At 34.9% G+C, this 12,549-nt stretch overlaps 1 protein-coding gene across 4 annotated transcripts in view; it reads right to left on the reverse strand.

The window, feature by feature from the left end:
• Window positions 1–2,539: 2,539 nt before the first annotated feature.
• The window catches only part of LOC118199289 (aquaporin AQPAe.a-like), a 92,565-nt gene continuing 82,555 nt past the window's right edge, over window positions 2,540–12,549 (reverse strand). For 2 of the 4 annotated variants that reach the window (XM_085810094.1, XM_085810093.1), the window contains one exon: window positions 2,540–2,934. In XM_085810094.1, the coding sequence (XP_085666220.1) occupies window positions 2,767–2,934 (168 nt within the window). In that variant the 3' untranslated portion in view covers window positions 2,540–2,766. Of the gene's footprint in view, window positions 2,935–4,255; window positions 4,404–12,549 lie in introns of those variants that run through there. The other 2 variants (XM_085810095.1, XM_085810096.1) reach the window with 2 other exon arrangements.

A 12,549-nucleotide genomic window follows, 5' to 3' on the forward strand; every position in this document is an offset into this window, starting at 1 on the left:
ATCCATCATGCGTAAAAATATTTGATTACAATTATTGTTGAGAAAATAGGGGGTTTGTTTGAAGTTGAGAGTGTCGGAGAATAGTTCTTCTAAAGTAAGGATACCGTTTAGTTGTGTTCTTCATGAACTTAATTTAAAAGATTATCTTGCTATTTTTATTTTGCTTATGAAAGATCTTTTGGCAAAAATGGACTTATATCTTTTGATTTAGATACTATGTCTATTGAATCTTTCTTTTGATTTAGATAGTACATGACTTGTGATCTGGCTCTGCAGAATATTGGGCCCTTACTAGGAAGAATGACGAAACACTCACTTAATTTAGTTGTTGTTAATTGATAGCAGATTGATTTGTTCCCCTTGGCAAGTAAATTAATCTGCAGTCAACGACAATAACTACTTTTTCAATACTAGAAATGTTTACTTTTTTATTTTGGTATTTTTGCAATTCAGGATTTTTCTTTTTACTTTTTATGGGTTTTCTGCAATAGAAGTCTAGAAATACTAATTTAAAATAAAAATTCAAATACTGTATGAAAAATTTATTTATTATAATAATTTATGGTTTTAATTGAATTTTTGTTCCTTGGAGATGGATTACAAAGTTTTCTAATGACAAACTATAGGTTTATAAAAGTAAGTTATGTACTTGCTGATGAAACGACAAAAACAACGACGTCAAAAGCGACAGAAAGCTTGTTTTATCGGGACAGTTAGCACCATATATATATTCGGTGTGAAGGGGCGCTCAAACGTGTGAAAACGATCCGTATAGAACGACTGACCTGACACTGTCGACACGGTTGATTGCGACGTTATAGTCAAAGACGGCTCATCACGCATGTGTTGCCCAAACACTGGGATCTTGCTTGCATATGCAGGGCCTTTGGCGAACTGACAGCGTCACGTGCAAAGCAAGTAAAATGAAAGTTTCTATCATAAACAAAAGTCTCGAAAAGTTTTCGCGTTTCCTTTATCTGTATTGTATTATCTTTATCTAGTTTCAGATGCATTGTATAAAAATATTTGGCAAATGTAAAAGTATTATAATAAGTTAAAGATATACTAAAATTGCTAAAACTTTTAGCTACCCACAGTTTAAGAAACACTGGAGAGTAAAACAGTGCAAGTTATTAATTTTGAATTTGGGACTGAGAAAATAATCACGAGTGTTTCACTAAATTGTACACATAAATGTGTAGAACTTCTAGCATTTAAGTTGAACATAATGAACTTTCTACCAATGGCTTTTTGCTTTACTGGAGTCAAGTAAAAGGTTAATTTTTGTGGCTTCAAAAGCGTTTTTATCCCTCAGCGCTGAAACTAATCTCATAAATTTCTCTACCTTGTTTAGAGAAAATATTATTTAGAAGTTTATGTGTTTAGATCAGCCGTTAAGGAAATAAAACGTAAGCCTCCTTTCATGAACATTTTGTATATACCTTAATTCAGAGAGTCTTGAAGCATTTGTTTATGGTATATGTGATGGCAAGTAATTAAATTGCTAGCTTTAAGAAGCTAATAAATGCCTAAAATTGCAAAATGCACTTTTTTTTTAAATCGTTCTTCAATGCACACATCAGTTAAAGGAACAAAATGCAACTTAGGATTTTAAAGGGGTTCTATTACAGCTGATAAAGTTAATTTGAGAAGTTAGAGTGGATTATTTGATAATGGCAAACTAGACCTCTTAAGATACTAGGGCAACCTGCTTGTAGTGAGCTGACTTTCTAAAGAATATCGGGTTGTATATTTGTTGCACTGAGGAAACTAACATGTTCTGTGTCGGGAATTGATACGGTTGAATTACTGGTATACCACACTTTATTCATAAAGCTATTTTTTTGCTTATTTTTTCCCATGGAGGGGGAATTGAACAATTTCCCTCCAAAACACACAATTTTGGGTATGTTCTTTTCTTCACATTGGCAGTTCAATTACAATATTTTTTCATAAATTTAGTATTTTACTCATGTTTTTAACTTAAAATACTTTCATGAAGGAAACGGAAGGTATATCATTTTATTCTAGGTTTATATACGTAAAAGTACTAAAAGTGTATTCACCGATTAGAGAATGTTTTCCAGTTTTGTGAAAGTGCTGCTAAGTAAACAATTTTCGGTATGCAGTAACCTACAAAATAATTTATACTTAATGACAAACATCAAGCCTTATATTACTTGTAATATTATTTATAATACTACTAATTACTACTTTGTATATATAATATTACCATTGTATGCGTAATTTAGTTTAAGTTTAGTCTATTGTAGTTTTTCACTATTTTTTAGAAAAAGTACCATGCATTTAAATAAAACATCTTTTGTATTAGTTGTGTAATGAAATACATATATTGTATTTGTAAGAACTGTTAAAGCACACTCATACATAAAAGTACATACTCATACACACACACGTTTGTGTGATCAAATATCTAAGTTCAAACATTCTATAAGTACATACTTTGAAAATTGTACATAAATATACCATATGTATCCAAATTTTTGTTTATATAAGCGCATATTTTTAAAAATACATATTTTTCGAAACTAAAACATAAACATTTATTATTCTACAGTAGGAAGAAAACATAAAATGCGTTTGAATACTGAAGTAACAAATGATACACCTAAACCCAAAAAAGGGGGGAAACACATGTTATCAAACAGCCGTTATTTTGAGAAGTGGAAACGACAACTTAACAGAACTAAAAAATATATATGTATGTGTAAATAAATGCAAGCAATGAAAGTTTTCCGAAGCAAATTAAATACACGTTGTGCGATCAGTTATTAGTTCTTTTTCTCTTATTTTGAGCAAACTTTGGAGTTTTAGCCTCTCCAGGTTTTCAGGTTCTGGTGGTGGACAAGCAAGTATATGTTGGTAAAGGAGACCAGCTGTTACACCTCCTAATATAGGACCTACCCAATAGACCTTTAAGTGAAAGAAAAGAAATAGGTTAATTTGTGTGAAGTTTTACTTTTCAAAGCAGAAATAAATGTAGTATAGATTTTACTTCAATCATCTGGATATGCAATATAGTATTTATTATATCAGTTACCAAACTAAAAGGGAAACATATGGAAATAAAGTTTGCATTATGAGGCAGGATCCATTTCATAAAAATTAATATTATAAATATCATGCAAATGTAAAGCTTTTTTTATTTAGTTAATTGAGAAACTTGTTTTTGACACTCATCGCAAATCAGTAATTAGATAAAAAATTTGCTATGACAGCGCGACACGAAGATAATGAACATTTGCAAGAAAGTGCTAGTTTTGTACCATGGGGCATTTTCTGAAAAAAGAATAGTTGCATGAAATTTTTCGCGAATACATGCCTAATACAAATGCCAAAGTATACACTACATGCCTAATACAAATGCCAAAGTATACAGTCTTTCCAAGATAAAGAAAGCGTGTCAAAATGTCATATGCTTTGACATGATCAGATAACTAAACTACATTTATGCTTGGATGTGTGTTTTCATGTACCTTCAATTTTTTTCCCTCCTCCACCTTGCTATCTTAGCTTACGAATCAGGGATTAGACTGGATCAGAACTGGGGAAACCATAAACAAAATAAGCGTGTGCTTAGGGTATCAAAGAAAGGGAACTCCACCAAAAGATGCCTAGGGACACAAAGAAATGGATCACTACAAAAATTTTCCATTACTGGTTTTATCATCGCGGAATATATTGCGGAGCTAAAATAAGGTAGACAGAGCAGAGATGTGAGAAATCAAGCATTATATTGAAAATGTAAGTCGGAGCATCAAAATCTTAAGCGCTTAAGGACTCTAAAAGTCTTAATCCAGCCCTGTACTAGGTTCATTGATTACGGCAATATAGGGTAAGGCTGCCTTTCTTAAAAAAAGCATGCATTTATTGAGTATCCTCTAAGACAGCGCTTCTCACTCTGCAGGCCGCGGCCCACAAATGGTCCTCGAAGTCTTCCCTAGTGGTTCTCCTTGATTTTCATAAGAGACAAAAACTTAAATTTCAACTTACTGCGTACATCACACGATAGCTAAATATCCCAGAGCTTGAAAATTACACGTGATGCTCGTTATATAATTATTTCCTCAAAAGACTGACATTTTATAAAATTTGTTACTGCTTACCCTGCCTAGGGACTTCTATTCTAATCCTTACAATAAACAATTTAACCCTTTAACTGTCGAGTTATTTTGATGATTTGGGTACACAAATTGTCAAATTTTTTTATTGGAAAAATCAAATGTTTAGTACAAAATAAAATATACTTAAGTAGTTAAAAATTGATATTTTGAAGTATATGGGTAAAATTTTTAAAGTTTTGTAGCCACTACATATTTGCTTGAGGCGGCTGCCACTCAACATGGCAGTTGTAAAGTTCGCTTCTAGTGGAGCATTATTTTCTAAAAATGAAAGAAAATGAATTATTTTCTAAAAAATAAATAAATGAAAAAATAGTGGAGCATTATTTTCTAAAAATGAAAGAAAATGAATTATTTTCTAAAAAATAAATAAATGAAAAAATAAATAAAAGTGAATACGTATTAGTAGTTCAGTAATTCAGTCTTGTGTGGTACAACTGGAAACACTTTTCCAAGCACAAACCAACTCCACAATCACTACACCAGAACCGTGTTTCCTTCCTTATCTTTTTCCCATTTTTATCCTTTTCAAACAACACACTTTGCACTGTCTTGTAGGCTCACGTTTCACAGGAGTAGGAGGAATACAGAAAATAAAATGTCGTTCAGTAAGACGGGTAGGGTTATCTATTGTAGGTGGTCTGCCAACATTCTTTTGTCCAGAAGCTGCATCATCATATTTATGTAAAAGCTCTTCTACAACTTGGATTCGAAATTCTAAAAATGTAATATGTTTTCCAAATACATTTTTATAGAGTAAATATGAGTTCCAAAGTACCTTGTCTAGTAAATGTAAAAATATCTTTTTATGATATTTTTTCTGACGTTTTCGGATTTTTGGATGAAAGGATATTTCCTAATCACAGCGATCTACACCACCCATAGTTAGACTGTAGTCAGAAACAATCTTCGGCTTGAGTATATCTTCATTTTTTTTAGGCTGACCATGGAAATATCATGAATACTGCACATCAGACACACATCTTTCATCTTCGGTTGAAGAATCTAAATCATCTATATAACGTTTCAAAGAACTGGACGCCATTTTACAACAAAAAGATCCCGTGCACTTTGAACCAAAGAACTTATAACCTCTGACCTTTGAAATCTTCAGTAAAGTGCTGTCATCTATTGAATTGAGCGCACATTAACTTTTCCCGAGATACTGTCAGCTTTGACAAAGAAATGAAGCCGAAATAAACGTCTCCCGATATATATTCGGGTATAACAATATGATGCACTCAAAAAAAAAAAAAAAATTACCCCGAGTAATACTCGGGCGTGACATTTTCGAACACCAGTGCTGTGCCCGAGATTAACTCGGGCATGACAGTTAAAAGGTTAAAGCACTATGGCTATGGTCCTTCTTACCAGCATACATCCAAACATAGAATAACTATGCGAAAATCGATAGGCTGAGCCATCTCATTAGTATACCACAGCATTTATTTAACTTTTAGCTAATACAGTAAAATTATCTTAACTCTAATAGCCTTGGTTTATTGAAAAGAATATCAGTTTTCTCTCATTAACTTAATTACTTAATACGAACACAAAATTAAATGAATTTTAATTATTTGTATTTTGCAAAATATAAGTGTATTGGTAATAACATATGTTAAAAAATTACTTTCCAAATTGACAAGAGTAAGTGGTCTGCAGAAAATCCTTATTATTAAAATTAATAAAAGTGATACTCAAAGTTTGAGAATCTTTTGATCTCAGAAAAACTGATATGTATCTATGTAACGCATGAAGAAAGAGTTCTCTTCACGTGTTTCATTTAACAGTTAAGAAAGAGAACTAGAAGGCTCATCCCACTAAACAGTAAAGAAGAAAACTATGGGTGAACTGCGACATTTCATTGTTAAAACCCATCGGGCAGTAGCAAGCCTACGAGTTAAGCCTATTGGTAAGCCTCTTTTTGCCTATTGGTAAAGATTCCAAAATGCGTGCTAACCTTAGCATACTAGAGTAGCAAAAAATTGCACCGCACTGCTTTTCATTGAACAGCGCATCCTAAGAAACTCATGTAATGAGAGAGTATTCATAGAATATACGTTAAGCATGAGTATGTAATAAATAATTTTTAGCAGGGACTACATTTAAAAGTATGAATAGAGATGTGCAATGATGAATGAAATTGGTAAACATATATACAATATTTACATAATAATAAGGTAATGCAAGGGCAGTTACTAAGTCCTGATACCCTGAACAAAGTCACGTGATTCAGTTTCTGGTGAGTGCTGTAAAGGAAGATGTGATTAAAAATATCTGAAGGAGATTAATTTTGAGATTAAAACTAATTAATAAACACACGTAAATGCATCAAACAATAATCGTACTAGCGAGTGCAAATATTATAAATAATTAATGAGAGTCAGGTGTATATATTTTAGAATTAAGATGAAACTCCCATTTTGATTAGACCAGGGTATAGGGTTTTTAAGCTTCTTGTGCAGTCTTTTCAGTTATTTACAATTTTCATTAAAAAAATAGTATGCGCAAGCGGCACTGCTCGCGGGCTCAAAAACTGAGTTATGAGGAACTACTCGCATTGGTTAAACTTGGCAGGCGAACTCGTGGGAATGACATATTTAACAACTTCACAGAAATATGTTGTAAATCAGAACTAAATCTTACTGTTTTTTATCAGTGTTTCCACCAACGGCACATCAACTATGAAAAGCAAGAGAGAAGGCTGCATTTTTTGTTAAAAAAGAAATTACAAATTTAGAAAAATTAATGTCGTTCCATTGCAACTAGGAAACTCTTTGCGGTAAAGTAATTATTTTACAAACTACTATGGATAAAGGTATTGAAGTTATTAACATTATTCCAGTGAATTTATTGCGCGTAAGATTCTTATATTAGATGATGAAACAGCGTTGGTTTGCCGTGTTGCAAAATTCATTTGCTTTCAAGGGGACAAATTATCAAGAAAGTTTTGGCCTTACGAAAACGAATTTTACTTTTTAACAAGGGAGCAAGAAAACCACTTAAATTAGCAAGTTAAGAATTTTATTGAAACATTGTACTTTTTTCAGATGAACAAAATGATTTAACTATTTTCTTGCAAAGCATGTATATGATATGTTGCAAAAATTTCACATCTTTCAACAGAAGTTGACACTTTTCAAAGCTTTACTCTCTCGTTCGGATATGCTTGAAGATCATTTCCCACTGCTGTTAAAAATCTTAAACAAGGAGAAATATGAACACAAAAACTTCAATAGTTATGTAGCTGTCTTGGATTCCTTAATTAAGAATACATGGATAGCTTTTCAAATTTTTAAGAGCATACTGTTATAATGCAGCTAGCATTTCAACCACATCTAATCGATGTCTTAAAAGCAAATATAGAGAACTGCCAATGGAACTAATCGATTTGACAAAAGGTAATATTATACAATCCCTTTATGATACCTGAAAAATCCCTATGAAACATAGAAAAATGCTGTTGAACACCCAGACCTGCTTCACCATGTAGACCGTTGCATTTCTGCTCTGGAAGTATACAGTACAGTAACATTAATATGACCACATGTCAAAAGTCAGAATAACCACCTTTGGCAGAGTGAACCGCTGTGAGATGTGCACGAAAAGAATCAGGTAAATTCTTGAAGGTGTTCCCTGGGATGTTGAGGCATACCGACTTCAGTGCAGTGGCCAGTTGCACTAGGTTACGCGGTTAAAAATCCAAGGCAGGAACAACCCGATCGAGGTGATCCCACAGATTCTCGATTAGGTTTAAGTCCAGGGAGTTTTCTGGCTAGGGGAGTACTTTAAACTCATCTTGGTGGTCTTCGAACCACGTACATACACTGCGAGCTGTATCACACTTCGCATTGTCCTGCTGGTAGACGCTATCAGAGGGAAAACAATTCACTTGTAGGGGTGGACATGGTTCTCAAGGACAGATGCGTATTTCTGCTGAACCGTCTTGCCTTCCACATTGATGAGTGCACCCAGAGAATACCATAAAATATTTCCCAGACCGTAATGTTCCCTCCTCCAGCTTGGACCCTTCTAGAAATTGTTGCAGGGTGTTTGCGTTCCGACGTTTCACGCCAACTTCAACCTGTCCGATGAAGCATAGAAACGTGATTCATCGGAAAAGCCATCTGTCGCCTCTCGGTGGACGCCTAGTTGCGGTACTGGCTTACAAATTCCAGCCCTCGTCGTCGGTGAATTACAGTCAGCATAAGTGCTTTAACCTGGCGTCTGTTGCGGAGGCCCATACGCAACAATGTTTGCTGAACCATTGTTGAGGAGATATTGTTGGTAGCCCCTTGGTTTATCTTGGTGGTCAGTTGCTCAACGGTTGCACGTCTAATTTGCCCGAACGCATCTCCGCAGGCGTCGTTCCCCTCTGTCATCTATGGCCCGTGGTGCACCACATTTGCCACGTCGCTGATTTTGGATAGTGCCGTTTTGCCATGCAACGTATACTTTTACCATGGCGATACGCGAACAGTTTACAAAATTAGCCGTTTCGGAAATGCTTTCTCCCTTGGCCCGAAAGCCAATGATCATGGCCTTTTGGGCATAAGATAAATTGTGACAATGTTTTCTGATCCAAGTTTCAAGTGCCGCTGTATGCCGCGATTATTGTGTTAGACAGCATGACGTTTCCCGGACGTCATAAAGTAATGCCACTAAGAGGGCCTGAGGTAAACTAACATTTGAGCTGAGACTATATACAGGATAGCAGGTGTTGAAGAGAGTGTAACTAATTGTCACGGGGTCCAATGAGGGCATCTGATTGGCTGCGTAAATTCTAACAAAATTATGAATTTTAGAATTCAGCAAATAAAATAAAATATTCATAGTCATTACAAGCTAAATAAATCTGAAAAGTAGCTCATAGAAACAGCTGACAAGATAATGCAAGTGAAGAATTCAACAGATGAGCACCGTTGTCGTTAATGTCGAAAACAGAAACTCATGTAATGAGAGAGTATTCACAGAAGATACGTTAAGCATGAGTATGTAATAAATAATTTTTAGCAGGGACTACATTTAAAAGTATGAATAGAGATGTGCAATGATGAATGAAATTGGTAAACATATATACAATATTTACATAATAATAAGGTAATGCAAGGGCAGTTACTAAGTCCTGATACCCTGAACAAAGTCACGTGATTCAGTTTCTGGTGAGTGTTGTAAAGGAAGATGTGATTAAAAATATCTGCAGGAGAATACAACTTGTGCAGTCCAAATATGGCGTACAACATAAAACGCACATAAGTAGAATCAAATTCACGAGTAAATATATACATATATACAGCATTGATTTATAAAAATCAATTTGGAAAATGCGGGTTCCTGACTGGCAAAGGAGAGTCACTTGATGTGGCCACCCTCCCGTGAATTATCCTTCGTCAGTGCTGCTTAAAATGTCCTACAAAATTGAATCATAATTGCAAAAAGCAGGTATTTACTTCATAAAAATAATGTTAAGTTAAAATGTTTTGATTTCCACTTAAGAGGGACGCAGCAAATGTTCTAAGATGCAGATCTTCAGTTAGGATTTCGTAATGAAATAGTTTAAAATGATTCAGAATTTCTCAGTCCAGGGCGTTCTGAAAGAATTTCTCATTTGCTTTTCGTAAGTATTTATCTACTGGATCTATTTTTAGATTTTCATGGATGCATCGATTACGGACTTAATAATGTGCGCTGTTGATGGTACGAAGAAATTGATTTTGCACAATTTACAGCTTGGAAATGTCAGCAAGAGAAGCAACAGCCCAGGCTGGAAAGGCGTAAGTCATGATGGGTATCACGATGGATATTTAAGGCATTTTTTAGCGAGGTTTAGATTGGAATATTTGCCAATAATTGGATATGAACACTTCATAACTTTGATGGCTTTGCTTCGAACTGGTTGCATATGGTTTGCCCAGGAGAATTTACTATTTAGAATGATTCTCTTATTCTCTTGATGGGGATATTTATCTTTTTACGTCTTATTATGAGAAGCTGAGACTTCTGGGCATTGATACTGACTTTCCAGTGGGCACACCATGCATCAATGGCAGTAATATGGCGTTTTAGAATAGTGATGGCGGGATTTAGGTTAACGGATTGCACCGCCAAAGCGGTGTCATCCGCGTAGCACACAAGCATAAAATTATTAATTCAGTCCAGCTTTGGAAAGTCGTAAACGTAAAACAAATAGAGGGTAGGTCCAATAACCGATCCATGGGGAAGACCAACTTACTTAACGCGTGCTGAAGAGAGTTCGCCACCAACAGAAACGTAGAATGTTCGATTGCTGATAAAAGAGAAAGTGAGTAATATAAGCTCTCCATCAAATTTAAGGATGATTAATTTCAGGAGTAATCCGTCATGCCAGAAGCTATCGAACGCTTTCGCCACGTCTAGCATGAGTATCGCAATAGTAAGCTTGGCATGTATTGCAGCACCGGCAAATTTGGTAATTCGTACCAGGTGTTTGGTCGTAGAAAGTCCTTTTCTGAGGCCAAATTGCTTAGGAAGGAGAGGATGAAAGAAAGTATTCATTCTAGATAGTATGATTCATTCGAATATTTTTCCCAGACCAGGGAGGAGGCTGATAGGACGATTTACATCAGGCTGGGAGTGGGTTTTCCCTGGCCTGGGAATGAGAATGATTTTTGCAGCTTTTCATTGATTAGGAAAATAAGTATGTGTTAAACATGCATTCATGATGCTCGTAAGATTGCAAATAGCATTCATAGGGAAATTTTTAATAGCAGTGTTGGGAATGCCATCATTTACCGGAGCTTTCTTCTTGTTAAGATGTTTAATAATGTTGGCGATTTCAGCTGGAGTAGTCAATTCAATGAGATTTTTTGCAGTAGAGCGGTCGATTGCTGGTGAAATTAGATTTTAAGTTTTCAATAAGAGATCGAAAAGAATCATCTCTGTTATCTAGCTTTGCAAGTTTGCCGTGCCATAAACTTTTTTTATAAGTTTTGATGGCTGCCTTAATTTCTTTATTAAGCCTGTTGATGTGTTCTTTGATCGCGGGATTCCAAGTGAGATGAAATTTTTTTCTGAGTCTGTTGCGATAATGCATGAGTTGACGAATATTAGCTGGGAGTCTGTATAGTTTATAACGGTTAGCGATGTTATCACTGGCTTCTTTAATGAAGTTAATAATAGTGATCGTTAAGTAGCTTCACTGCATTATAAATACCATTAGTAGTACAAAGATTAGAAAAAAGCTGGGGGCGGCTTTTCAAAGTATTCTCGAAGAGTGTCCGGTTCGTGATTGTTTTTAGTTTAGTGTTGTCATTTTTTGCTACGTCTAAGGTAGCTGCAAATGGGAGGTGATTTGAGGTCACTTCATGTTTAACGTTGAGGGGAATTGGGATTGCAGTTGCGGAGAGCACAATATCCAGAATAACAAATTTATCAAGCCTATTTGGCCTATAAGTATGCTTGTCGTCACACAACAATTACACAACGTGTAATACATGAATGCTCACGCCAGAAGCCACACGTTGTGTAATGCTTACATGTATTACACAACGTGTAATTGTTGTGTGACGACAAGCATACGTATAGGCCAATTTGTATAATATTTGTTATACAAACACTTCATAACTAACTACTTCACTTTGTATAACATTTGTTGTATGAAGAGTGTCTGTCACATTTTTTATATACACCCTTTATATACTCTCCACTGCAGTGTGCTGTCACCTGCCTTCTGTGATTGGCTATTTCCCTTTGAGATGGAAAGTAAGTGGTGGTCACATTAATGTTTTTGGGCTGTGGATTTCTTATCGCGAGTCAACGCTTTCATACATGACGCAGATTAAAAATCATTTAAGATTGCAGATAACTGCGATCTTCATTTAGAATATCAACTCAAACTGCAAGTTTCGAAGCTGGAACCAAATTCTAGAATAATTTCAAGCAGCAAACAAATGCAAAAGTCGCATTAAATTAAAAAATATAATTGTATTTTATAAATGTAAACTAAAACAACTGTTTGACATTTTCCAAGTCCTTATGCAACTTACATACATTTTTTTAATATTTTTGTTTAATTCTATGTCAAAGATTATTTAGTAATAAATATAGAACATCACTCAAGATTCAACAGCTCGTGTCGCCTTTTGCTTTGCTGGTGAAGTTTAATGAGGTCTTTCAGATTAAAAATGTTTCCCTTCGCTAGATTAGACTTTTTCTGCTTGGCCTAGTCACAGTTATGATTTCGATGCAGATAGGTGAATAAGAAAATACCAAGAAGGACACGTTCCTTAATATAACATGTTTGCTGTATCACAGAAAATAATTACGTTTTAGAAAAAAATTGGGCAAACCGATATCTTACATTATTTAGCCCTTTTTCCTACATGTAGCTAGGACTCTAAAATACTCCTGGTACAAACACCATTCCCTT

This window comes from Stegodyphus dumicola, chromosome X2 (genome assembly GCF_044657685.1).
Source record: "Stegodyphus dumicola isolate Sdum_Otavi_A_Nest chromosome X2, ASM4465768v1".
NCBI classification, from domain to species: domain Eukaryota; kingdom Metazoa; phylum Arthropoda; class Arachnida; order Araneae; family Eresidae; genus Stegodyphus; species Stegodyphus dumicola.